This window comes from Aulonocara stuartgranti (genome assembly GCF_965226115.1).
Source record: "Aulonocara stuartgranti genome assembly, chromosome: 22".
Taxonomy (NCBI): Eukaryota; Metazoa; Chordata; class Actinopteri; order Cichliformes; family Cichlidae; genus Aulonocara; species Aulonocara stuartgranti.
This window is the reverse complement of record NC_138957.1, coordinates 10570568-10598382: the sequence shown is the minus strand read 5'-3', so window position 1 is coordinate 10598382 and position 27815 is coordinate 10570568. Positions and strand designations below refer to the sequence as shown.

General features: G+C 44.7%; 1 protein-coding gene across 5 annotated transcripts in view; it reads left to right on the top strand.

Annotated features, from left to right (window-relative positions):
- Window positions 1–27431, top strand: part of hivep3a (HIVEP zinc finger 3a) — a 54796-nt gene extending 27365 nt beyond the window's left edge. For 3 of the 5 annotated variants that reach the window (XM_082521353.1, XM_082521351.1, XM_082521355.1), the window contains 6 exons: window positions 7363–11559; window positions 11935–12110; window positions 20745–20875; window positions 20967–21041; window positions 21879–22489; window positions 26090–27431. In XM_082521353.1, the coding sequence (XP_082377479.1) occupies window positions 7726–11559; window positions 11935–12110; window positions 20745–20875; window positions 20967–21041; window positions 21879–22489; window positions 26090–26611 (5349 nt within the window). In that variant the 5' untranslated portion in view covers window positions 7363–7725 and the 3' untranslated portion in view covers window positions 26612–27431. Of the gene's footprint in view, window positions 1–2621; window positions 2659–7362; window positions 11560–11934; window positions 12111–20744; window positions 20876–20966; window positions 21042–21878; window positions 22490–26089 lie in introns of all 5 variants that reach the window. The other 2 variants (XM_082521352.1, XM_082521354.1) reach the window with 1 other exon arrangement.
- The last annotated feature ends 384 nt before the right edge of the window (window positions 27432–27815 follow it).

Genomic DNA, 27815 nt, shown 5'->3' with positions numbered 1-27815 from the left:
TGTATGAATTTGATCCCACTTTTCATCACGTTTCTCAATTTTTATTTTATTTTTTTTAGGTTTGCAGACATTGGTTGCACAGCCCTCTTAAGGTCCAGTCACAGCTATTCTGTTGTAGATTTGCTGGAGTGCTTGGGGTCATTGTTATATTGCGTGACCCAATTTGGGCCAAGCTTTAGCTGTCAGACAGGCGGCCTCATATTTGACTCTTCGTGGTCATGGACTCTTCATGGAGTTCATGGTCAGTTCAATCAATGCAAGGCACTCATGTTCTGTTGCTGGAAAATAAAGCCAAATTCATTACCCCTCCATCAACTTGCTTGGCAGTTGGTGTGATGAATTTGTGCTGATTTGCTGTGTTTTGTTTTCACTCTGCAAGCCTCTCCTTGGTCTCTTCTGCCCAAAGGACAGGGTGTCTTGTGGTTTGTTCAGTTGTAGCTTTCCAAATCTAAGTTGTGCTGTTCTTTTTTCTTTTCTTTTCTTTCTTCAGAAAGAGAAAGCCTTTCTCCTGGCAACCCTTCCAAACGAGCATTACTCCTACAGTCTGTATCTAATAGTACTCTCATGGACTTTAACATTTAGCTTACTAACTGAGGCCTTTAGAGTTTCAGTTGCAGCTCTTGGATTTTGTTTGTGCAGTTTCTCTGAGCATTGCACAATGTGTCCTCTGTAAATTTGCTGGGATGTTTAGTCGAGGAAAGATTGTACCATATATATATCTCTGTAACAGATGTAGATTTGTTGCATTACTGCTAACATAGGTTTTTATAAATGTAATTCTATTAATCGCTAAACAAAATGTGTGTATATATATATATATATATGTATGTATGTATATGTATATATATATATATATATATATATATATATATATATATATATATATATATATATATATATATATATATATATATATATATATATATATATATATATGTATGTATATTAGTTTTTTTTGTTTTTTTTAAAAGACATGAAATAAATGAAACACACACGCTGCACGCAGGCCTACTTGCTGCTCTCAGGCATACATGATTTCTTTCATAAGTTTCATTGACAAAGAAACAAATAACAGTTATGCTCACAGAAGGGGACCCTGTACCTTTTTCCAGAATTTATAAGCACTTACTCAGATGACAGCGCTTGGAAAAGGTCAGCTAAAGTCCTTTTATCCTTTTAATCCTTACGGTGAACAGTAGACTCTTGAAAAATAGTCCACTGAATAAAGCATGAAGTTCATTTCATAAATTTAAATTTTGATCATTCATAAAAGATGATTATTCAGGTTATGTTCACTGGCTGCTGAGTTTCCAATGAGCATGCGGTTTGTCAGATCCACTGATCGTTCGTTGCATGGGGGGATTGTTTTGGGGTTATTTTAGCAGTGTGTGAGCTTTATTTAATTTTTTAACTTTGCAGTGATTTAGTCACTGACAAAACAACGTGTGTAATTAAGATTATTATTATTTATTTATTTTTGTTTATTTATTTTCAGAAAAAACCTTCCATTGGTTACTTTTAATTAATTTTTTCTTACATTTTTTGGTCCATCCAAATTGAAAACAGTAAAAAGAAAAGAAAAGTAGTTTGTGGTTCTGTGCTCTGAGTTGCTGTGCTCTTGTATGTTAGGGTGAGATAATTAGGTTTCAGATAGTTGATTAGTAAGAATAAGATTGTCTGCTGGTAGCATTTTGCCAGGAATGTCTGTATGCGAGCAGACACATCATCACATCATTTTCGAATCTGGAGCCCTGTTGTCACAAGGTTTCTCTGTGGCCTGGAGCAGGATGGACACCCTGGGCTCTCTTCCAATCCTCTCGGCTTCTCCTTTTTACGCCTGACCAGATGAGCAGCTCACTGCCTGTCTGCATCCTACCGGCTGGTACTCCCTCAATGCTCCTATCTGTGAGCTTTCAGGCTGCTGGAAAAAAAGAGAAAAGAGGGAGGGGAAAAAATCAGTTCATGGGCAGAGGGGAAATGGCGGGGGGACCCATGGCATAAAAGAGTGATGTCACAGTTGCCTGGACCTATTTCAGCCTGACCCCTGGCAGGAGCACTGTGGACATTCTCCAGAGCCGCTCTTAAAACCTGGATCTGTGTGCGCTTTTCCCCTTGTATCTTTCCCATGTTTTCTCAAAATGCAGCATCAGTATATCTCTGTACCTGCGTTGGAAAAATGAGATCTGAATGGTGAACTTGTATTTTAAAAATTCTGAAGTAAGCCCCCTTCACCTCCCCTCATAGTTCAATTAGGCAGGATAGAGCACTCCCCCTGTCTTTTTTACCTCTCACCGCTTTGCCAGCTGTGCAGCAGAAACCGCTGCCAAAAGAAACACAAGCTTACGTCAACATCAATATAAGGAGCCACTGCTTCACACGAACCCAAAACAGAGACACCAGGACGTGGGAGGGGGGTGTATCAAAGAGGTGGAGAGGGACAGAGAGAGAGCGTGTCCCCTCCTTCTCATTCATAGACATAATATACTCAGCTACCTGTTTGTCAGCCCAGTGCACGTAGAGCGGAGACTCGATTACCTTTCTCTCTGCCTTCAGCGTAACTCTCATTCATCCTTTCTCTCTCTCTCCTCGTCTTCGTGTCTCTCTGCTCTCCCTGTTTCCAGTCATTCAGAATCGGAGGACAACACCACCTGCGACCAGGTAAAAAAAAAAGAAAGAAAGAAAAAAGGGGGGGTCCATTGATATCCTTTTTGTCATCTGCAGTGATCTTGATGTATGAGGCGTGTGACGTGATGTGGGAACTGTGGAGGGAGGGAGGAAGGGGGGGGGATTCTTCATTCATGTCTTTGTTATTGCAAAAGGCTGCTACATGAGTGAGGCAGCGAGAGGTGGAAAAGCACGAGAATCATTTGCGTCAGTGTGCTTGAATACATTTGAAGTCAGCCTAATGTTTTTTGGATTATTTTTTGCCCATTTTAACACATGCAGACAGCTTCTGTAGAGAGAGTGAGTGTGTGTGTGAATGAAGGAGAGAGTGCATGTAGCGAGTGGTCCGTGGGCTGTGTAGGTATTAAAGCTAGGAGTGAATGAGCTGCCTGTGTTGTGCATCCAGCCGCTTATGCTTGGCATGTCCTCCATGTGGACCTGTGGGAACATTTCCGAAGTGCACACACGCGCGCACACACACACACACACACACACACACACACACACGCACACACACACACACGCACAGGGAGAAAGGGAACACTGTGTATCCACTAAGGGCTCTCCCCTGTCCCTCCAGAGAGCACCGTTATCAGGCTGCTGATGAAGCTGCACTGTTGGGCACGACAGCGTTGCTAGTGCTCAGCTGACAACATAGTGGATAACACAACAACAGAAGAATGCTTTTAGGGTCACACAAGTCCGAAGGGGTTCACATTTCTATTAACTTTCATTAAGAAAGTGTTTAAAAATTGTTCTCCTCTCTATAGTAGGATGCTTTGAATGTCCCTGTTTGCATTTTTGAAGACAATAATATTTAAAGACGAATTGTCTGCAGTAATGCAGCACTGGTAGTCAGAATGTAGGTTTTTTAGTTTAGAGAAAAAGCACCAATATTTTTTTATTTATTTATTTATTTTTGGTGAAATTGTCAACTGGTCTGTGGTTCTTTCACATCCCGGTGTCTGGATTTGGCTTTGATTCTTCCTGAAAGAATGGAATATCGGTGTAGTACCAATTGAAAACTCCCAAACTATTGATTTTTTTCTTTCCTCTCTTGGTGTGCTCCTCTCAAAAAAACAGTAGCTTCTGGGAGGGAGGCACCTCGCCTGCCGCCTTCTCGCGCTCTCTCACACACACACACACTCTCTCTCTGTAGTCAGTGAGGATACTGGAAGATAAATTTAGCCCTCCAGCTCTCCTTCCATCTGCTACCACATGGTTTAGGGCCGTTACCATAGGAACCACCGCTGGGTGCCCATTAGTGCGAGAACGGGAAATTGACAATATTTTTTTTTAAAGCCATTTATACAATATTCTCTTTCTTTGTGTGGGTGAATGGACATGTCATTTAAATAGTTTAGTTTTTTTCCCTTTATTTTCTCTCATTTGGCTTGTTACGTTTCAGTATCTCGTGATTTTCGAGCAGTTTCTGCAGACTGTAACTGTTACTGTATGCACACTCAGCACTGCAACCATTTGATAAACTTGAGGAAAATTTCATATTGTGCCAGTGTAGGTTTGTCAGGTGTGCAATGAAATAGCTTGTATTATATATCGCTGATATCACTGCCTTCTGAGAAAAGCTTTTTTCTTGTTTTTCTTTTTTTTGTCACTAAGCGTGGACTCAACAGCTTGAACGCATAACAGTGGAACAAAGCCATGGATTGTGTAAGATTTGAAAAGGCCTACCATCTTCTTAGAAAGCATATCAGGGGTAACTTTAAATGGTACACTACCCATTCTTATAACACCGTTGGACCTCACAGGGAGAGTATAACAGAAAGTATTAAAATAAATATAGCATAAATGTTCTTGCTTGGCAAAAACCTGGCAGCTACATTACCTCCTGCACATTACCCATGTTTCCTGTTAGCAGAAGCTACTGGAACTTTGAGTATCAGAGGTTTGGTAAGTTTACTTCCCCAAGAAGAGTTTACTCAAGAATGCACTTTGGTTAACTGACACCCAATTTTTGATAGAAATGTTGACATTCTTGTGTGTTGGTTCTGTATTTCTGTTTTATGATTATCTAAACTAGATGCTAATTATCCATGTGCTCATGGACTTGCATGCTAGTTAGCCTGATTTGAGAGAACAGTGGTTAAATCATATTTGATTATAAGTTTTAAAAATTTCATTCCGTTACCACATAACTCCTACCACCCCCCTTTAAAGGCCTAAGCATTGAGGAGTTTTCTGTTTTTAATATTATTTAGACACAAGCTACAGTCCTTAATGCCAATTATGATATATGCAGTGGTTGGAGACAGCAGCATGACTAAAATTATTACGACCGTGTGCAATTAATTTCCAGTCTTGTTGCACTTGAAAGACCAGGACCAGATACACGCCCACCTACAGTCAGTTGTTGTTTTCCAAAGGAAGTTTGGTGCCATAAAATGGCAGTAAGATGGAGCCTGTCTGCTCTCAGTCTGAGTGGGGGCAAGTTGGCATTCAGAGTGCAGCCAGAAATTCGGAAATTCTTTTACAAATAGGACTGCGATTTACCTGCAAAATCATACAGGCGCTCAGCAGTCCTACTTCTATATAGGAATGTAATCAGAATATGACCAGTTGTCAACCAGTTAAGTGAAGATTCCTGTTACAAAGAGACACGTCACAGATGACTGATTGCAACTTGTTGACAATCTATCTGCATTTAGAAATTAGATGACAATTATTTGCAAACCTTTCCAATCGGAAAGGGGCCATGGTTCTTTAAAGAGAGATTGCCTCCCATCAGGTGCTGCAAGCAATTGCCTTGTGTTTCAAAGTGGTCTCCCAGAAGCTGAGGGTGTTGCACACCCAAGTTCAGGAACCAGTTAGTAACTGTAACTACTTGCAATTAGTTGCCAAATAAAAAAAAAAAATACAAAAACTAAAAAAATCTCAGTGCATTCATCAGACAAGCACCATTTGTTGTGAAATGGAAGGAGGTTGCCTTCTATTTTTAGTTTAGTGTGACTGGGCTGTTACCTAGCCCATGTAATTAATTTTGCAGACATTAAAAAGACCTGAAACAGTTACTAAATTTCAAGAACTTTTGAAAATAATAAAAACTAACAACAACCAGATAAATGTTTGGGCTTAACATTGTTCTGTATTTTCACTAATGGAGGATAATAAAGGATAATGCTCCTTTAACCCCAAGCAATTCTAGGTCTAACAGCCCTTCAAGTAAAAATCCAGCTTTGCTTGCACTGAGCCTTGTGAAAGTTCATGCAGAGAATAGATATGTGAGGTGAGGGGTGCAAGGAGAAATGTTTGGCTCGTTTGTGCATTGGCTGCATCCATGTTATGTGAGGTGTAAATGAACAGTTCATAGTTAACTTTGGAGCAAGTGAAAATGAGCCAATTTTTTTTATTTTACTTTTTTATTATTTGACTAGTTGTTAGTAGCAGTCATTGTCACCTTCATGCAGAGAATGCACATGCCCCAAACAACTCTCAGACAGACGTGTTAATTCGAGTTTTACAAACAAGAGTCTGCCTTCCCACTACAAGCTATAAGCCCTGGTAGAGACTACCTGATTGGCCTACATTTAACACTTACTAGGCTTATGGCAAGAGAGCTATGATCTCAATGGTCCTCTGCAAACTGCACAAATTCTATAACTCTCCTATACTATGCTTGTTTTGCTGGTAGTATAAAGTGATTGTTTTTTATTCATCCAGTATTGGCACGTATACTCTTCTCACAAGTTAAATCAAAGATGGTTGTCAACCTGTTATCAGTAATTTGGATAGTATCCAGCAGCTTTGCCGTCTTCCACCAGAATGTGGGTGTAGAAACCAGCTGGTCAGTGCGTGGGATGCCTTGTTTACTGTTTCAGCATGCTGGCATAAAGTAACACTGGGAATTTTCTTCAGTATCTCCACTGAGTCACCTTTTGTATGCACTCACAGCTCGCAGCCATTCGTCGCCTCCGTTTGGCTTGGCCCTTTTTAAAATATCTAAAATCATCAGTTAATCCGATGAAACAGGTAGAGTCCTTCACATGTCCTGCAATGTGGCAGCACTGTATGTTAGCACAGTCTGATGATCATCATTTTGCATTTGATAGTAGATGACACAACATAACCTTCAAAAGCTGCAATTTCATTAACACCAAAGATGAAAAAGGTGCTTGTAAGACAGCAGTACGAGTGTGAAAGAGTACAAGTGATCACTAAGTCAATTTCATAATCAAACCATTAGGACATTATAGTTCCACAATCAAATGGATCAAGTGGCAGATTCTCTGGTTTTTTTGTTGTTGGTCATTTTCTGTCTTGCAGCAGAAAGATCAGACCAGTTTTATGGGAGTGGGCAGTATGTGTAATGTGTTGTCTGACATAATGATATTCTGCAATCGTTAAGAAATAGGCAATCACTAAAGACCAAATCAAATGATGTTATTTGAATGTTCAAGTCACAGTTGGGTGCGCATACTGCTTCTCTCAGGGAATATTAACAGAATCATCACTTTTACTGCATGCTGATATATTTTACAACAAAACATTACATAAACCATTCTAATTTAAAACAGGCAGCAGCCGCGGGAAAGCGAAAGATGAATGTTATGACACATAGAGTGATTATGCAACACAAAACATAAATATTCCTATCTGGCAAACAGAGAGGCCAGAGGGTTATCTGTTTCTCAGTGTTGAACTGTATGCACTATCCTATATAACGACTTGTTTGTTTTGCAGATCTACATGTTGAGAAGACAAAGGAATTGTGCATTGAACTGAACCAGCTGAGCAACAGAGTCTGTGTGATTCATGATGGAATGCTTAATGCTTGGATGGCAGAGGACTTCCTCCACAGCACATGGCATATCACAACTGCATTCGTTGATGCTACTGTTTTACATTTGATGGCATCGTTCCTTTGTCAAGCAATAACAATTTGAGTAAAACAAGCAAAAAATTATGAAGTGAAGTCAAGGTGGATATTTTGATCAGATTTGCTCACATTAAACCTCTTACCCAGTTAATGCTTTGGCTTTAACTCTGTAGCCTGGCTCAGGCAGACGCATCCTACGTGCCTACCTGAGGCTGTCCTTCCATTTTATGGAGGCCTTGCATAGTCGCCTGACCACTGGGGAGCAGTCCGGAGGTCAAGAACATTCTCAGAAGGAGTCTCCACAGCGAGGCCCTCAGTCCAAGTCTCCCCCCCAGCCCTGTCAACAACAGCAAACCGGCTCCCCAAAGCCCCATGGCACATTACAGCAGCCCAAACAATCCAGAAGGCAGAATCCAGAACGCAAACGTCTCAGACACCAGCGGCAGAGCATTGACTCAGATACAGCACCGGCGAATAAACAGGAGGCATCGACAGCAACGAAACCAACCACAGGTTTGAGTTTGACTCCAGAAATCCCACCTTCCTCAGCAGGCGACCCTGCCCAGTCTAAACCAGAAACCCAGGAAGGGACCCCAAAGCAGAAACGTGAGCGTAAGCCTCAGAGACCAGGGAAATATGTTTGCACTTACTGTGGCCGTGCATGTGCCAAGCCTAGTGTTTTACAGAAACACATTCGCTCCCACACGGGTGAAAGGCCCTATCCCTGTGCCCCATGCGGGTTCTCTTTTAAGACCAAGAGTAACCTATACAAACACCGTAAATCTCATACCCACCGGGTGAAGGCAGGCCTGGCACTTGGGGAGTCGAAATCGACAGCGGAGCAAGCCACAGAGTCGGACGAGGAAACGAGACAGCTATCATCAGCTTCTTCTGTTTCAGAAAGACAAGACAGTGGAGCCTCAATCAAGAGTGTTGAAACGGACATGGCCAAAGATTGCCCTGGAGGAAACAATTACTCCTATGCGGTGAAAAAAAGATTGGCCCTGCGCCTAAGCAGAGGAAAACACACTCCTCAAGACTCATCTGATGAAAAGGCGTCATCTTTAGCTTTAGGTAGTAGAGGTAGTACAGAATCTGGCTATTTTTCTCGCTCTGAAAGTACAGAGCAGTCACAGGACAGTCCCCCCAACACAAGTGCCAAAAGCTATGCTGAGATCATACTTGGTAAATATGGACGCTTTGGACACCTACAGAGGATGTCTCGTCATCAAAACCAGCATCCCTCTGGTGAGGAGGACAAAAGCATCTCATTCACGGTGCCCAAGAAACAGGTCATCGACCATATAACCAAACTTATCACCATCAATGAGGCAGTGGTGGATACCAGTAAAATTGACAGTGTAAAACCAAGGAGATTCTCACTCTCCAGAAAGAACAGTTCTGAGTCTCAGAAGAGTTCAACTGTGAAAGAACCGCTCATTCATAGCCCCAAGGTTGGCGATGTGGGCTATAAAAGCAGTGGCTCTATCACTATGGGAGTTCCATGTGAAAAATTTCATCACCCACCTTCAAATATGGAGCAGCCAGCTAGCCAAACGTCCACCACCCCGCTGGTGCGAAGTCATTCAATGCCACCTGAAGCCAGTTTATTTGAGACCACCAGTGGCGGCCAAAGCAAATGTCGCCTAAGTCAGTCCTTTGATGAACGACAGCCTTCACGTCGTTATGGGATGCTAAGACGACAGCCAGCAATTGAAATTCCACTTGGTACAGAACTTACAAAAGAGGAACACGAGGATTCTCTTTCATTTTACTCTGACAGCTTAACCACTGTGCCTGACTGTAAGCAAAGTCAACCACAGCCATATGAGTGTGAGGCCTGTGGCACAGGATGCAAAGATTGGGTAGGTTATAAAAAACACAAGCAGAGCCTGTGCCTATCACATCAACCCATCAATGAAGTGGTAATTAGTCAAATGGAGTGTTCACAAGTAAAGAACAGTGCAGTCAGGGCAGGCGTTTCAGTAATGCGCAAGAGAAGGAAAGAGGAGAGTTTTGAATTTGATGACCCCTCTTCTCCTTCTTTACCTTGTTCTTCCCTGTCTTCAGGCCAGTGCAAAGATGAAAGCAGTGCAGCTTATGAGGGCCAGAGGAAGCCTGCATTGCAAACTTGTTCAGTAATTCAGCATACTAGTTCCTTTGAAAAACAAGAATCCTTGAGTAATGAGAATCCAGGTGCAGAGGCAACAAAGCACTCTCCACCTCATGAAGATCATCAGCTGTTGCCTCAAAAACAACCTCAACAACATGTACCAAAACTAGCAGCCCGAAAGCTGGTCCGCCAACACAATGTGCAGGTTCCAGAGATCCTGGTGACAAAGGATCCCAACATGAGTACAGACACTTCAGCCGAACCTACCACCACAGCAAAACATCAAGAGAAACTAGATGAATTTCAGTGGCCGCAGAGAAGCCCCTCTCTGGCACAGCTCCCTATTGAAAAGCTTCCTCCAAAGAAGAAGCGGTTACGATTAGCTGAAGCTGCCCAGTCATCAGGAGAATCTAGTTTTGACTCTCTGTCCCTGCCCCGCAGCCCTAGTCAGGACAGTAGTGCATCATATGCATCCAGTCGCTCCACGTCCTTTGAAGAGTCAAACAGACAGGACATGGACGTTGCAACATCAACGCCGCTAAGGAGATCAAGAGCTCTTCATATGCTGACGGTGCCGGGGGTGCATCAGCACAGAGAGATGAGGCGCTCAGCATCTGAACAGGCCCCTCACGACCCACAACAGAGTGTCCTCATGGCTGAGACCCGCAGTAAGTCTTTTGACTACAGCTCTCTATCCCCTGAGCGCTCTGCAGTTGGGTGGAGAGAAAGAAGAAAATGTCTATTAATGAGACACACTGCTATCAGTGATCCAGATGAGGAGGAGGAGGAGTGTACGATCCTGAGCCGTGGTCCTGAATATCTCAACCCAAGCAGATCTTCTCAAGCAAAAAGCCCAACTTCTGTACACTGCAGCAGGCCCTCTTCTTCTTCTCTATCAGGGGACACTGTTTTACATAATCCAGTGGAATTGCAGTGCAAAGATATCTTTTCTCAGTGGAAACTTACTCAAAATATTCAGTTGATTGGGAGCACAGAACTGTCCCTTCCTCATGACCCATCTACAACTGTAAAAAAGGAGACCTATACAGAGCAGGCCCTTGCTCCTGCACCACAGCAATATCATACGCATGGACCATCAGGGGCTGCCAGAGCCCGCTATCTCCCCATGTCTACAGGGCTGAAACTAGAGATTCCTCCACAAGACGATGACTACTCAGTAAGTCGCTCCCATGTTCGCCAGTCTGCCCCTAACATCAGTTCCAATCTAGAAATATTGAGGCCAGTCACGGATCCAGCAGTTGCAGTGCGCCTCCAAACAGACACACACACCCCTGCATGCGCCATATACACCACATTGTCTCAGTCCACCTCCCCTAGGCCCCAGGAGGCAGTTAGTGCTGTCCCACAAAGTGCAGGTGTTTCAACAGCTGAACAAAGACCCCACAGGGACATGAGTCCAGATCTTCAACTGTGGTCTGATGATAGCCTCAGGTTATCAGGCTCAGGGGGCAATAAACGGATGCTTTCCCCCTCAAACAGCATGGAGCTGCCTCCAGAGTCACAGCAGCAGCAGAAAAGAGTAAAAGAAGAAGAGGAGAGGGAGATGGGTTGTTCTGACAAAGCAACAGTTGAGACTTGCAAGCACAAGCTCAAACAGGAGTCATGTTTACCTGCTATTTGCTCTCCCGTCTCGCATGTTGGGCCTTCATTCCCCAGTCTGCTGTCCAGCACCTGTAACAGCTGGTGCTATTTAAACTACATTAAACCAAACCCTTCTGCTCTGGATGAACAGAAGCCCTCAGTGTATTCGTCGTGGTCTACTAGTGGCTATGACCCCAATCCACCTGGCCTCTCCAGCAAGACAGTTCTCTCTCTGCTTCACTGCAAGCAGAGGCTCAGTCCATCCATATATACACTATCCCCCATGTCAGTGCAGGCAGCAGAGTCAGTGGAGCAAGAGGACGACAAAAGACCCTCCTCCACAGAGGTAATTACAACACTGACCACTGATTACACCTGTCGGTAGACCTAATCGTTACTATTGTAACAGAACTGAACAAAAAGAATCAAATAAAACTGATCAAAATGTAAGGACTGGTAGGTGATAAGAAGTAGAGCAGACACTGAGACACTCCATATAGGAGGCATAGAAAAGAGTGGGTTAGCTTTCCTTACCATTTTTGTTATAGAATCCAAAACGGGAAATGTCATTTAAAGGGGTCAAAATTTAAACTGTTGAAATGAAGCGTGTGTCTTAACACATGTAATAAAATACATCGTTCAATGAGAATTCCCAATTTTTGTCTCCCTGGGCATGCTGGAGCAGAGTTGGTGAATTTGCCCGTGTCTCTTTCGAGTGTAGGTCTGCAAAAAGCAGTCATGCTACAGAGACTACGAGGGAACAAAGAAAGGACATACATCAGTGGATGACAACAAGTCAAACAGAAAGGAGGAGAAGGAGGAAGAGAAGGAGGACGAGGCAGAGGAGGAAAAGGTCCAGTCATGCTCCAGAAATGAAGTTTGGGTCTCTGAGAGAGGGTGAGTATGATCTCCTGATAATTGCAGCAGTATGTTAGCTAACCGTGTTGGGTTCTGGAATGTGATGTTATACATTACTCAGTACTTTTCTTAAAAGTAAGTAAATATGTAATGTAGTGCATTATCAAAGAAAGTAACTTGTAACTCGTAATGTGCACGTTGTATTACTCTGTATCATGACCTCCAATGTATTGTCTCATATTTACCAGTTAATACTATAAACCTCAGGCTACAGTCTTACATACTGACACAAAGGCTTGTCCTAGTGAGAACACACGCCTGCAATTTTATTTATTTTATTTTTATTTTTTTAACAATATGAACACAAAGCTAAAAACGCAAAGCTGAATTATCACAGTGATTCTACTTTACAAACATGCACAGATAGAAATGGAGGCTGCTACGCTGCAAGCCTGACTGCTCATTACTGCCTTTGTTACCTGTTAAAGTTCAGGGTCTGGCTGCTGGTCTAAGGTTGGCATGTTTCGTGTCTCACTATGGGGGAACGCCTCCTGCGTGACCTCATCAGAAGCTCAAATACCATTACGCCAGCCCTTACAGGCTGGCTAGGTGACGCCCATGTCAGGAGGGGCTAGTGCCTCCCTATATAATAGGCTGGCATAGCGTCAGATGTCATTTAAAAACCTCTTCTTGTTTCTCACAGAAACCTGTAGACAACTGTGCTATTGGGTGCTAAAGCTAAACTGTCCACAGATTCGAGTGAACAACTCGGTCGCCGGGCGCTTTGTTCCCAGCTTTTCAGTTGTCCACTAGCATACAAGCAGTAGCAATACTGTTCTGTAGCTAGTGCTGGTGCCAAGTAGCAATACTTTCACCCAGGGAAGTAGCAATATTTTCCGAAAGTAGCAACACTTTGCTAACAAAGGTACCTCTAGCTTCACCATCAGGTAGCAATACCCTTCGACGCTAGCAGTTTTACACATTAGGTAGCAATACTTGTAGAAAAGTAGCAACACTTTTCACCCCACGTTAGCGAGGAATAGCACTATTCTCCGCACTCAGTGTCAGTCTCGCTAACGTGCGCAACCCTCTAGCTAACCATGGCTACGACGGCCAACGAAGTTGCAAAGCTCTGTCCTTGCGGCAAGAAGATTTCTGCCTGGGATACACACCCCGTGTGTGCAGCATGCCTGGGTTTATCTCACGCTCAGGCTGCCTTGACACCCGCACAAGACTGTATCCACCGCAAACTACTCCGCCGCAGGCTAGCTCGCCAGGCTAACCTGTCGGGTGGCGACCCTTTGCTGTGTGAGGCTGCTGCGGCGCAAGGAGAAATTGAGGTGCCCGATGATTTGGCCGCAACGCCAGGGGCGAGCTGGGTAGAGGCAGACCTTCAGCCCATCGCGACTGCTTTCCCGTCGCTGGAGGCACACGGAGATCGTGAGTTTTTCCCCGATGTTGGAGTCACCTGGGGAGGAGATGCCAACGAGGACGGAGATGAGTCGGCTGACTCGGAGCTCCTGCTGTCTGAGAACGAGGAGGAAGATTCCACCTCCTTGGCTAGCATCAGCTGGGCTGCAAAGCCCTCGGCTACCGGCGAGGTTGAAAAACTGACACCGCCGTCTCCCCTGGATCTCGACATGCAGGACATGTGCAAGCGCGCCGCTGCAAGGCTCAACATCCCGTGGCCCGCCGTACAAACAGAGGTTGTAAAGTCTCGTTTTGACGGAAAGAAATTGCCGAAGGCGAAAAAGACGGGCAAGCATGTGTTGCCTGTTTTCCCGGAGCTACTCGATGAGATAGCGGTGACGTGGAAAGCAAAACCTTACAGCGAGAAACACCCCATCGTGGGGAGCTCCCTGCTGGATTGTGAGGGGATGGAGTCTATCGGCCTCCGCCAGATGCCGCAAGTGGAGCCGTTGGTAGCGAGCCATCTTCACCCCGTCTCTGTCCTCATCGGCCCAATCTCCCCCCTCCAAAGCAGACCGCTTCCAGTCTAGCCTTACAGATAAGTGCTACAAGGCAGCGGCTCTGTTAGTAAGAGCCCACAACGCCTCCTCTATGCTAATGGCTTACCAAGCTGAGCTAGAAGACGACATGACAACTAAACCAGATACCACAGTGTGGAAAGAAATCTGTGTTATAACTGACCATGTCCTCCGCCTCCACAAGGTAGCCATACAGGCTACTGGGAGAGCCATGGGCCTCATGGTTCTTCAGGAGCGAGCACGCTGGCTCGGGCTCACCAACCTGACGACCAAGGAGAAAGAGGAACTCCTCGACACCCCTGTCGTGCCTCAAGGTCTCTTCGGTGCGGCTGTTACATCCATGCAGAAGAGATGTGAGGAGAAAAAGAGAGATGATGAGGCTCTGAAACTCTGCCTGCTGAGGAGGGCCCAGTACGCTACCCCAGCGGCACCACGCCAGTCATTCGCGCAGGCAGCGTCTCGCCCGGTCCCTGCTTTCAGGATTCCCAAAGTGCCTAAGACGCAGGCAGCCCCCCAGGCTGCCGGGGCCCATAAGAATCCATGGACTCGGAAACAGTCTCCCCAGGCCAGACCTCAAGCGGCCCCTCCTCCTCTCCCCGCTGCCGCGATCGTGAGGAGGAAGAAGTGGCCAGCCTGACAGCCTCTCCTCTAGGTGGGAGCAAACCCAATTTCTCACCTTCATGGGCTGCCTCTCAGCTCCGTTCCAGAGCAAGTTCAACAGGACATGTTCCAAACAGAGTGCTTAACTCGGGCCGGTGTTCCTGTCACCGGACCTGCCAGAGGGAAAGAGCATTCTGTATTAAAAAAGCCCCGACACGCGCATCCAGGCAGTTTGCCGAGGGCGCTGTCGAGTGTTGGCAAACACATGAAAAAAATCAAATGTGATGATGCAGATGAGCCCGTCACCTCGCTCGCCTGTGACAGAGGTGATGGGACACCGAAATGGCGTATGTTTCGCGCTGCGACCACAAGGGGGCGCCAAAACGCCATCTTCGGTGGAGTGGCCAGTGAACCCTGTGTCTCTCCACATGAAGAGCACCTGCATTCAGTCAGCATGGGTGCTGAGGACATTGGAAAAGGGCTACAGGCTGCAATTCAATGTCGCTCCACCACATTTCAAAGAAATTGTTTACTCTCGTGCTCTGGGTGAGTCTGCCAGTTTTCTCCTGGAGGAAATTTCCACCTTGAGAGACAAAGGAGCTATAAGAGTTGTCCCTCCCGAGGAAATGCACAGCGGATTTTATTCAAGGTATTTCCTTGTGCCAAAGAAAGGGGGGAGGAGGATGAGAGCCATTCTGGATCTCCATGCCCTGAACCGGCATTTAAGGACATACAAGTTCAGGATGTTGACGCACGCCTCGCTGCTACGGTTTGTACGAGCGGGCGACTGGTTCACATCAATTGACCTGAGGGATGCTTATTTCCACATCCCCATATATCCCCCACACCGAAAGTATCTGAGATTTGCTTTCCAGGGGATAGCATACGAGTTTGTAGTCCTGCCTTTTGGTCTCTCACTGAGCCCAAGGGTGTTTGTGAAATGCACCGAGGCAGCAGTGGCCCCGCTCAGGGAAAAGGGCATTCGGGTGGCCACATACATCGATGACTGGCTGGTGGCAGCCCCAACCCGCCAGGGAGCGACTTGTCACACAAATGCTCTCATACACCATCTGGAGAGTTTGGGTTTCCAGATAAACGTGAAAAAGAGCACATTGACGCCAACTCAATGCATTACTTTCATAGGGCTCAGCCTAGACTCCCTCCGGGTGAGGGCTTTTCTGTCCCCAGAGAGAACAGCGGCCATACGGTCATCCCTAGCACTGTTTCGCAGAGGCAACACAGTGACCCTCAAACAGTGCCAGAGGCTGCTCGGTCTGATGGCTTCTTCTCTAGTGGCGATAACACTGGGAGGCCTGCACATGAGAGGCTTTCAGTGCTGGGTGGGCTCGCGGGGACTGGACCCTCACCGAGACTGCCACCGTCGCGTGAGAGTCTCTGCAGACTGTTCGCTCGCTCTCCGCGAGTGGAAGAAGCCAGGTTTCTTGTCTCAGGGTGTTGCCATGGGGGCAGTTTCAGCCAGAAAGGTGATTTCCACAGATGCCTCTCTTTCAGGCTGGGGGGGCCACCCATGAAGGCAGAACAGTGAATGGGGAATGGGGCCCTCACATGCGCTCCACCCACATAAACTGTCTGGAACTGCTGGCGGTTCACCTGTTGCTAAAACACTTTCTCCCTTGGCTGAGAGGTCATCATGTTTTAGTGAGGTCGGACAATTCCACCGTTGTGGCCTACATCAACAGACAGGGGGGTCTGGGGTCCCCCAAGTTACATACAGTGGCACACAGACTGATAGTCTGGAGCAGTGTCCACCTGCTGTCGCTGAGAGCAACTCACGTGCCGGGAATCTTGAACTTTGGAGCAGATCTTCTCTCCAGGGGCAACCCACTGTATGGGGACTGGAAGCTTCACCCAGAGGTGGTGAAGCAGATCTGGCTGCGATCTCCGCCATCAAGGTGTATTTGGCAGCAATTTCGGCCTGCCATATTGGTTTTGAGGGGAAGACTGTTGGCCAGCATCCCTTAATATGCCGTTTCATGAAGGGTGCACGGCGTAAATTGCCTACATCTAGGCCGTTGGCTCCATCGTGGGACCTTCCCACAGTATTAGCTGCGCTCTCCTGTTGCCCATTTTAACCCCTGGAACAGGTTGAGTTAAAATTTCTGTCCTTGAAGACGGCTCTATTAATTGCTTTAGCTTCTGCTAAACGCGTAGGAGAGATCCACGCTCTCTCAGTGCATCAGTCATGCATTCAGTTCTCTTCGGATAATACGAGGGTCAGTATGCGGCTCAACCCTGCCTTTGTTCCGAAGGTTATCGGCACATTTTCCCCTGTAGAACTGCCGGCCTTTTGCCCACCGCCTTTCTCCTCAGAGGAGTGACAGCGGCTGCATAACTTGTGTCCAGTCCGTGCTCTGCGCATTTACATGGACCGAACCCAGAGTGTCAGACAAAGTGACCAGCTGTTCGTGTCCTGGGCTAAACCACATATGGGAAAGCCTGTGTCTAAACAGCGCCTCTCCCATTGGATAGTAGGAGCAATTGCCCTGGCCTATACTAGCAGGGGCCTTCAGCCTCCTGCTGGCTTGCGTGCGCATTGCACTAGAGGTCTGGCAACCTCATGGGCTCTCTTTAGGGGAGTTTCTATTCAAGAGGTGTGTGCAGCTGCATGCTGGACCTCACCTCATACATACAGGTTTTACAGGTTAGATGTGACGGCACCTAGCCTAGCGCATTCAGTCCTCAGTGCAGGTTCTTCCCGGGTGGGGGCTTCTCCCCTGTGAAGTGCTGTTGGGGACAGTTGTCTTCTTAACAGGCATGTCTGGCAATCCGGGAGTCAGTATTTCTCCCATAGTGAGACACGAAACGAATGCTATGAAAGAGAACTTAAGGTTATGTATGTAACCCCGGTTCTCTGAGTAGCATGAGTGAGTGTCTCACCATCACCTCTGTCACAGGCGAGCGAGGTGACGGGCTCATCTGCATCATCACATTAGATTTTTTTCATGTGTTTGCCTTGCTATGGAAGCAAGGAAGAGGTGGGCTCGTTTTGAATGACATCTGATGCTATGTCAGCCTATTATATAGGGAGGAACTAGCCCCTCCTGACATAGGCGTCACCTAGCCAGTCTGTAAGGGCTGGCATAATGGTATTTGAGCTTCTGATGAGGTCACGCAGGAGGCGTTCCCCCATAGTGAGACACTCACTCATGCTACTCAGAGAACCGGGGTTATATACATAACCATAAGATTTTTGTAACACAAGTAAGATTATCCAGCATTGTTAGGTAATAATGATACATTGTTTTTATTTATATTGTACTGCTCTGCATTACTTACAGCGCAGAAAGCATGTGTCACATTCTGTTCTGTGTTCTGGAAACTGTTGTCGTCCGTTACGTTGGACAGGCTAAGGGTTGGCTGTCTGCACCAGCAGAGTCCATCTGTTGAAGGCCTGAAGCCAGGAAACTACCTAGCTTCCTCTGCTCCTGCAGAGATTCATTTACACCAGCCATCAGAGCCATTCACATAGAGCAGCAGTACATTGTTGGCTGTGTGTATTGGTGTAACACGGACATTGTGTACAGACATGGCATTAGTCATTAAAGAAAATCTGCTGTACAGACAGAATGGAAAATGGACAAATGCTATACAAAAAAAAAGAGCTTGGGCCTGGGAATATGCTGAGGAAACATGAAACAAAGGCTCTGAAAATGTTTTCATTTGCTGATAGTTTGGAAACTGTTTCCTGTAGGTTTATGGGTATAATGCTTTTTTGTAAAAGCATTCCCAAAAACATAATAATATTAAGATGAGTCAAATATTGACTATTTTTTGTTTTATTAACCCGCTGAGGTTCAAGTCCTCATTGGTGATAATTCTAACCCTATTTTGGAGGAGAGCAAAATGGGTATTTTGGTTAAAACCCTTTAGCAACCCTTTAGCCATTCTTAAAAATAATTTCTCAAAACAGCTTGCAGATTAACCCTGTGAGGTCTAACTCATTGGTGATGACCTCACCCTTAAAGTTAACCTTTACCCTAACTCTAGAAAATCGGAATATGATTTTTTTTTTCTCCTGTATTTATATTGTTCTTTCAAGTCTTTGCAATAATGGAACAAAGAAATAATTCTTAAGATTACTCTAAAAGAGACTTATCAAAATGAGGGGGTAGGCTTATCGACAATTATTACTTAGACCAACAGCCCCCAACCTTTTTTTGCACCAGTTTATGTCCGACAATATTTTCATGGACTGGCCTTTAAGGTGTCGTGGATAAATACAACAAAATAAAACCAGTACCGGTACCAAAAGAAGATGTATTCATAACACACTGGGAAAGACCCAGGGAAACAGAGTTAACGATTAAAAAAATAACAATAAAAACCCTGAAAACCATAAATTTCACACCTGAGCCTCAACTCTCACGGACCGGTGCCGCTGACTTAGACCCCAGAAGAACCTTCTAGCCCAGACTTGGCCTGTCAGACCTAGCAGAGGTTGGCCAGGCTATTTGGTTGAATGAGCTTATTATTTCTTAACCTGTAACCTAATGTTTGCCACTTGACTGACTTGCATCTTACTCATGGCAGGAAGACACATTTGATTAGCTGTCAGGGCATTTAATCAATCTTCCAACCTTCATTTTAAATACTGTTCTAAATCAGCGTGAAACACAGTATATTAAAGGATCATTTAAATGCAAGTAACCATAGTAAAAATAGCTGTGCTTAATGATGTGTAACAGATATGAAGTACACACAGTAATTACTTAAAACTGAATAATAAGCTGTGATGTGAACACAGTGTTATCCTTTGGCAGGATTGGCACAAAGACAGTAAAACACCTCAAAGTGCCCCAATCCCAGCAAATCAGTGGAGGAACTACCTCCGATTTACCCAAATTTGGCAAGAGTCACTGTTCATGTTAAAAAGAAAAGAAAACAAGATGAGCAATGGCTAACACTCATTCTGAAACTAACATATCATTTGAACAGATGTAAGTAGGCACAGTCCGTTCTACTATTCTTATGTAGCACACACTCATCTCCTCAGATTCATTTGCAGGGAGGTTAAGCCAGACATGCTCAGTAATTTTGATACCTATCAGAAATAAACACTGCTGTGATGTGATAAGGGGAGTGCAGAGAGGTGCCATCTGTGTGTCTCTTTTTTGGTTCAGGAGTGTGTCTGCGAACAAATCCGTGACTCATGTTGACGCTCATCGCAGCCTTCCTAAAAAGAGTGAGTCATCCTCACGCCCGCCCGCTTTCTGCTTTCTCCGTCTGCTCTGTCTGTCTGAGGAACATAAAGACACAACGGAGGCAGCAAGCTAGTGGGATGTTGCCATTTTTTCCTTTCTTTTTTTTGAAGTGGGGAAAGCCAAGGGCTCTAGGTTCAAATCTTGAGTGGGAACGGGTGTTACATGAAATTTATACCTGCCGAGTACAGTATAGAGGTACGAAGGCAAAGTGTTTCTCTTTCATTAACTTGGAAGTTTTCCGACACTGTAAAAGCAACCATTTATGATACCTGCTGAGTTTATCCAGCCACACAGCCTGTGGTGAAAATAGAAGAGAAAAACAGCCAATTATAACCAGAACCATTGTTTGTCATAGGAATGTGTTTTTATTTTCAGTGTTTTTTCACGTTTATTTGGAGCAGCTGCTGGTTTGGGCGAGGGTTTCCCTCCCTCTTGTGCCTGTTTTTATTGGCTGCGCTTTCAGCAAACCTCTGGACCTGAAGCCGCATCGAAAGCTCCCTCTTGTTTGGGCTTGGTGGTTGTGTTAGCTGTGAAGGGTAGGAGGCGGAGGGGGCTGGTTTTTGGCTTATGAAAGCTTCTCTGTTGAAGCTGAAGTAGGTGCCTCACTGAAGGAAGTCTAAGTGAAGTGGTGTGGACCCCAAGCCCAGCCGCCACAGTTTGAAATTCCCATGTTGTAAAGGCCAGCACCAGACATTACACTTACATTGGATAAATGCAGTCACTAACAGGTGCTGAAGGGCCCCCAGCCTGGCTGTCAGCTCCTGTTACATTCATATTGATTGCTGCTATCATCCTGAGCTGACTGACAAGGAAACACCCTGAGTACCAGACTGAAACCTCTTTCTCTCTCTTTACATTTGCAGATCAAATAAGAGGTATGATGACGCACATGGTGGAGTTGGAGAAAAGTGCCAGTGTGACGATACTACAGTAATCACCAAGGAATCACCATCATTTAACTACAGTTTCTGTGAAACCGCATTCAAAGCTACAGGTAATGACAGGCAATAAAATGTTTTTTCATTTTAAGTTTCTTGTATGTGTTCTCTGTGCATCAACAGTGAGCGGCTCTTTTTTATTTCCAGGGAGTCTTACTGAACACCTGATATCTAAGGGACATGGAAAGGAAACCTGCTGTTATCCAGGGAACACACATGAAGGTACAACTTGTTTTTGGCTAAAAATAAATGCAGTAATTGCTTTGTAAATTACATGCCCTGTGCTCCTTTTTCTCTTCTTTTTTGTCCTATGCTTACCACATTAGCATTATTAGCACTATTCTTACTGTGTTAAATGTCTGCTTCTAACTCCTTATTATGTACACATTTTATCAAATGTCAAACCTCTTTAGATAAATGGAATATGGAACAAGAGGCCAGGCCAGCATTTCGCCTTTAATTTAACATAGTGACCCGCTCTACAAATTCCTTCAAGATGCAGAATTCGATAAAAATGAATAGAAAAATCCTAAGATGAAAGTTTCTACTGCGTTTGAGTCATTTATGTTCATGCTAGTTTCTCTCAGAATTTCTCAGGCTATGGGTTTTTCGTGGTATCGTAGCAGATGAGGGAAAGGTGGCATTGAGTTATTTAGATAAATGAAACTGAGTTTATTAAGATCTGCAAGACTGAGTTTTCAGTTCTAGAAAAGCTGATCAGAATAAGTTCAATCGACTATTTTTCACTTAGAGTTAAGCGTGTGTGTGTGATGAGTGAGTAATAAGTTACTGTTAATAGTAAGAGTTAAGTAATAGTAACTGTTTTACATGTTACTCAGAAAATGCATTGCAGCCTTTGAAGTCTTGAATGAATGTAAAGTTTTGTAGGAAATTGAAATATAAGCTTTCATAAACTCTCTACATGTTGACATCTACATGTCAAATTTGAAATAATCTAAATAAAGTTCTTGATGTTTTGCCTTACTAATGTAAGAAAAATTTGAAAAAAATTTAAATATAAAATTAATTTAAAATAAACCTTTTTTTCTGTCCTTAAAGTCTGCAAAATCTCATCATGTCAGCCAAATCAACAAAAAGGTCATCAGTGCTCTGGTGCTGGGAAAAGTGGAGATCAAGGAGATCCAAACACCAAGGACAAGTATGACGGGCATAACAAAGACAGCCGGTCCACAGCGGCTGAAGGCTCTGACACTAACAGAGAGAAGGTTCATCCAGCACATCAGCTGGGGGAGTCTGAAGGCAGCTCATCCTTTCCGATTACCTCCAGGGATTCCACCCAGAAAAGCTCAGCCAGTGCCAGAAGGGCGTTGTTTGCCCGCAGACGCCTCGACGCTTCAACGTTAGCATCCTCTGGAGGTCCTCATTCTCCAAGTAGTCAAATCCTGACTCCACAAATTGAGCTTTCTCCATCTCGTAACCCATCACCCAGGCCTTGCCAGTCCCCTGCTCCTCCTTCATCCCTCTCCCCATCCAGTTGTCATGTCTCCACCGCCTCACAGAGACCAATCTCCCCTGTTAGAGGCCTCTCTCCTATAATAGTGCAGTCTCAGGGGTCGCATTCCTATGGGTTTCTGGGCTCCCTGGCTGACACCTCTGCTCACTGTCAAGCCCATATTCATCCAAGGGAACAAGCATCTACGGCAAGGCTGGTGAGTGACTTCAAAACATTTTTTGAGTGTTCTTCATAACGATTTAATTTTTTTGTTTTTGTATACTTAAGTCAGAATTTTGCTGCGTGTATAATTACCACTGGCCAAAAGGTGGCTTTTCTTCAAACCGTGTCACTCACCTGTGACTTGATCCAACTCTATTAGTTTAGCCTAAAGTTTTTAAATAAATCAGGTTCCAGCTCACAAAGCCAATCTTGTGTGGTTCAGCTAAATTCCAGCAAGTCAACATTTAGAATAAATATAGATAGGCTGGTACATATGAGGTTATTTTAAAGTCACATTTATTGGAAAGGTAAGGAAAGGCAGCTCTCTTGTTTTATATCAGACAAAGCAACCATGCAGCTCCTAGCCCTAAAATAATGCAGGAGAGCTCCCAAATAGACACATGTTTTCCCTGGGTAACCAGGGGAAAAAGGAAAAGCAGGCCAATCACTAAATTCTGAAGATTGGAACCACATGTCAACAACAAAAATAGCGTGGGTGAGTATCTCGGCTCACCCTAATTAAAAACTGATAAGCAAAAAGTATACACCAAACATGTTATGGTGAAACTTCACCACATACCCCTCACACTAATGTGGGTCCCAGAGGAGCAGGTACTGATTCACATTCACGACAGAGTGACCTCTTGTGTTTGCATATACACGGATCAGATATAACTTCATGACAAACCTGCCTAATATTGTGTTGGTCCCCATTTGGCTGCCCAAAGAGCCCTGACCTGTTGAGGCATGGATCCTTTAAGTCTTGTAAGTTGTGAGGTGTGGTCTTCATGATTCGGTCTTATTTGTCCAGCACATCCCAGAGATGCTCAATTGGATTGAGAACTGGGGAATTTGGAGGCCAAATCAACACCTTAAAGTCATTGTTGTGCTCCTCAAACCATTCCTGAACCACTGTTGCTTTGTGGCAGGGCACAATATCCTGCTGAAAGAGGTCACAGCCATCAGGGAACACAGCTTCCATGAAAGCGTGTACGTGATTTTCAACAGATGGTATGTACAAAGTAACATCCTCATGGATGGCAGGGACCCATGGTTTCCCAGCAAAGCATTGCCCAAAGCATCACACTCCCACTGGCTTGCCTTCTTCCCATTGTACATCCTGATTACCAGGTGTTTCCCAGGGTAAAAGCAATGTAAAAGAAATTGTGATTCACCAGACCAGGACACTTTATTCCATTGTTCCATGGTCCAATTCTGATGCTCATGTGCCCATTGTTGGCACTTTTGTTGGTGGACAGGGGTCAGCATGGTCCCCCTGACTGGTCTGTGTCTATGCAGCCCCATACACAACAAACTGTGATGCTCGGTTCTGACACTTTTCTATCAGAACCAGCGTCAACTTTTTCAGCAGTTTGAGCTACAGTAGCTCGTCTGTTCGATTGTACCTACTGTACCTGTAAATGTTTTTTTTAATAACCACACTGACTAGGAGACACTACACAGCAGTACAGCACTTGAGCAAGCACGCTTCAAGTAGACTTCAACTGGACTCGAAAAAGTCTAACAGTAATGTTTCCTAAGCTTTCCATGTTGGAAAATGGGACATTTCAAACAAGGAGGAAAAAAATATCCATCCATCCATTCATCTATTTTCTTCCACTTATATGTGGCCAGGTTGCGGGGGCAGCAGCATAAGCAGAGAAGTCCAGACCTCCCTCTCCCCGTACTCCAGCCACAGCACCAACCTTTCTGTTGATCTCGCACTCCCCTCTCCCCTAACTCATAAACAAGACCCCAAGATACTTAAATTCCTCCACTTCAGGCATTCCCTGACCCGGAGTGGGAACTCCATCCTTTTTCACTTGAGGACCTTAACCTGAAAGTTGGAGGTGCTGATTCTCATTCCTGCCGCTTCACATTTGGCTGTGATCCACTCCAGGGCGAGTTGGAGGCCACCACCTGATGAAGCCAAGAGAACCACATTATCTGCAAAAAGCAGAGACGAGATACTGAGGCCACGCAAGTGGAAGCCTTCCATCACTATGCCTAGAAATTCTGTCCGTAAAAATTATGAACAGAATCAGTGACAAAGGGCAGCCCTGGTGGAGTCCAACGGTCAACCTTACTGGACCAACCCTTGAATATCCTCAGGAGGCTAAAGAGCTGGTCTAGTGTTCCACAACTGGCATGAAAGCGGCAGGTTCCTCCTGAATCAGCTAATGGACGGACCCTGGCATAGATTTTCCAGTCCAGAGTATCCAGAACATATGGCCGCAGATCTGATGATACGATCACAATCATCATCGACCTGCAGCCTGCGATGTCCTGGTGCCACTTGCACTCATGGACACCCTTATGTTGGAACATGGAGTTTGTTATGGATGAACTATGGTTTGCGCAGAAGTCCAGTAACAGAGCACCATTCGGGTTCAGATCTGGCAGGCTGTTCCTCCCAATCTCGCGCTTCCGGGTCTCACTGTTGTTGCCCACATGACCGTTCCCAGTAAGACGAGAAAGTCCCCAGGTGGAGCACCCTCAAGAAGTCAGGGACTCCAGGAAGGCCAGGTACTCTGAACTGTCGTTCAGTGAATAGACATAGACGACAGTGAGGACCCGTTCCCCGACCCAGGGAACAAACCCTTTCATCCACCAGGGAAGAACTCCAACATACTGGCAACAAGCCGAGAGGATACTAAGATACCCATCCCAGCCTCTCACCAAGGGCAACTCCAGACTGAGACATAGTACAACCCCTCTCCAGGAGACTGGTTCAAGATCCCAAGCTGTACATTAAGCTGAGTCCGACTCAATGCACAGACTCAACCTCACGTTGAGTCTCACGTTCAGGCTCCTTCCCCACCAGAGAAATTATGTTCTATGTCTCAATCTCTAGTCTCGGCAGCCATGGATCGGTCCACCAGGGTCACCACCCATGGCTGCTGCTCAGCACGCACTGTACCCAACCCCTACGGCGCCTCCTGCATTCTGGGCCTACAAGAGGGTGGGCCAAGGTCCCTTTTTCAGGCCGTGCCTGGCCGAGTCCCATGGACTAAGGCCTGACCACCAGGCGCTCGCCTTTGGGCACCTTCCCAGGCCTTGCTTCAGTACAGGGACCTGCTAACCCTATCCCATGCAGGGTCAACTGTTCCCTGGATCTTCAGCTCATAGGGTTTTTTTAATCACTCTGTCTGGTCCCTCAGGACAAATTTGCCATGGGAGACCCTAACAGGGGGCAAAAGCCCCCCCACAACATAGGCCACGGGATGCACAAACCCTTTCACTCTTTGACAGCGGCGATATTCAGTCTGCCATGATTCTTTTCATTATTTATTATTCCACTTTAGAGCAGAACTACTATTTGTGTCCAAAAGCTGGGACACTGTAAAAATCAGTTTGAGGAAAATAAAAGGTGGGGGGGACCTCTATGCAGTGATTTGCAAATCATTTAATCGTAATTTCAACCCTATATCCTATAGATGGCCATATCAAAATGAAACAGATATTTTTATAGCTTTTTAAAAAAGATATCTTGTCAAAATACAGAAAATGAACTGAGACAGAAACAGTTTCTAAAAATTGTAGGTGAATTTACCACCAGCAGAGCCACTGAAATTTCAGTTTGTTTTTGTTGTAGTGTGTAGATGAGGTTGGACTGACCCACATCCCCTCGCATTCCATGCGTCCTCGTGGAGCCCACAACCTTCTGAGTCACCTTCCTCTGCACTCGCAGCAGCCAAGCAGAGCCCCAAGCATGCTGATTCCAATTGGGGGGATTCACATGATTCCGCCCAGGTCCCCCCTGCAAATGTACAGCTTCCTGAGCAGCACGACTGCTAACACCTCAGGGGCATCCATGAAACTGAGCGAGGCTCCAAATGGAAGGCTCGCTCTGCCACATCGCAAGGACGTTCTTAAAGAGATGCCGCTGAGCAGCCAAGCCAGCCTACCGAACCCTGAGGCGACAGGACAAATGCCTGCAGGTGTCCTACCCAACAAAAATAATCAAGGATCCTTCACCATCCAGCAGCCGTCGAGTCCCAGAACAGAGACGAGACACCTGGAGGTGAGCGCAGATGCACCTGTTAGAGAAAGATGTGTTTACCCTGAGAACTCTCAAGGCCAAAAAAAGACTCCTTCCTCCCAGACACAACTCTGATCGGAGGCAGAGTCCGAAGGGACAGTGCAAAAAGACTAAGACCAGCCTGTGGCCAGAAATCACCACACGCTTGTTTTGAGTCTGACGACAAAACGCAAAAGCACTTGAGCACCGCTTCTGAATGACGCTGTTATGTAATTATATTATTAATATATATGGACACTATGTTAGATATGCAGTATGTTTTGTAAATCTTTTTTACCCTTCTTTGATGTCATTGGTGTTTATTTATTTCTGTGCTAATATGCAAATTCTGTACTATATGCAAAAGCAGCTGGAATGAAAATAGACAAAGTTTAAATCAGTTTCCCTATTAACCCTGTTGACAGCTAATATACTATTGCTGTGTTTATGTACTGTATTACCAAAATGGATATAAAAAGGTATCGCAAATATTTATTCATCCAACCAGTATTTTGAAGTGCAATTTTATGTCAAGATTGTGGTTTAATATGTCATTCTTAAAAGCTGTGATTATTATTATTATTATTATTATTATCATTATTATAATAATTATTATTATTAGTCTGATTTTTGTTGTTATTGTTGTTAATTTTGTTTTTAAAAAAGCAAGCTCACGATTAGCTCCTTTTCTGAAATCTCCAGGAAAAGAAGTTTCAGATCCTTTTCGAGTGCACTGACAAATGATTTGATATCCAGTGGAGACCTGTTTCACGTACACGGTAGCTACGGTGCAGTTTTCTTTCATAAATAGATACATGTATTGTTGTGTTGTTGCTTTTTCTACATAATACAATCACTGTCATTTTCATGTTTACCATTAAACTTCTCATTTTTACAGATTTCTATTAAAACTTTTGAAAGTGTGTCTCGTTTTCTATTTATTTTCATTTCAGTTATTTAAGTTTAATAAATCCTGTTGATGTATGGAAATTAATTAAAATCAATGGGATCCTGAAAGAGGTGCAAGATGCCAAAATTACAAAAAAAATAGTGATCCAAACAAAATACAATGGAGTTAAGTTTAATTTATAGGGAATACATTTTTGTTTATGACATGTAAGAGGCTCAGCAAGACTGGTTCTTTCTTGAAATAATGTCAGTAACATTAATTAGCTGCTATGAGGTAAGTCAAGCTTCTGTTTCCCAAATATTTCATGGGACATTATCAACTCTGACATCTTGCCCATCTTGATCTCTTTAAAAACATTAAATTTTTTTTCGTTTATACCGAGTTTACTTG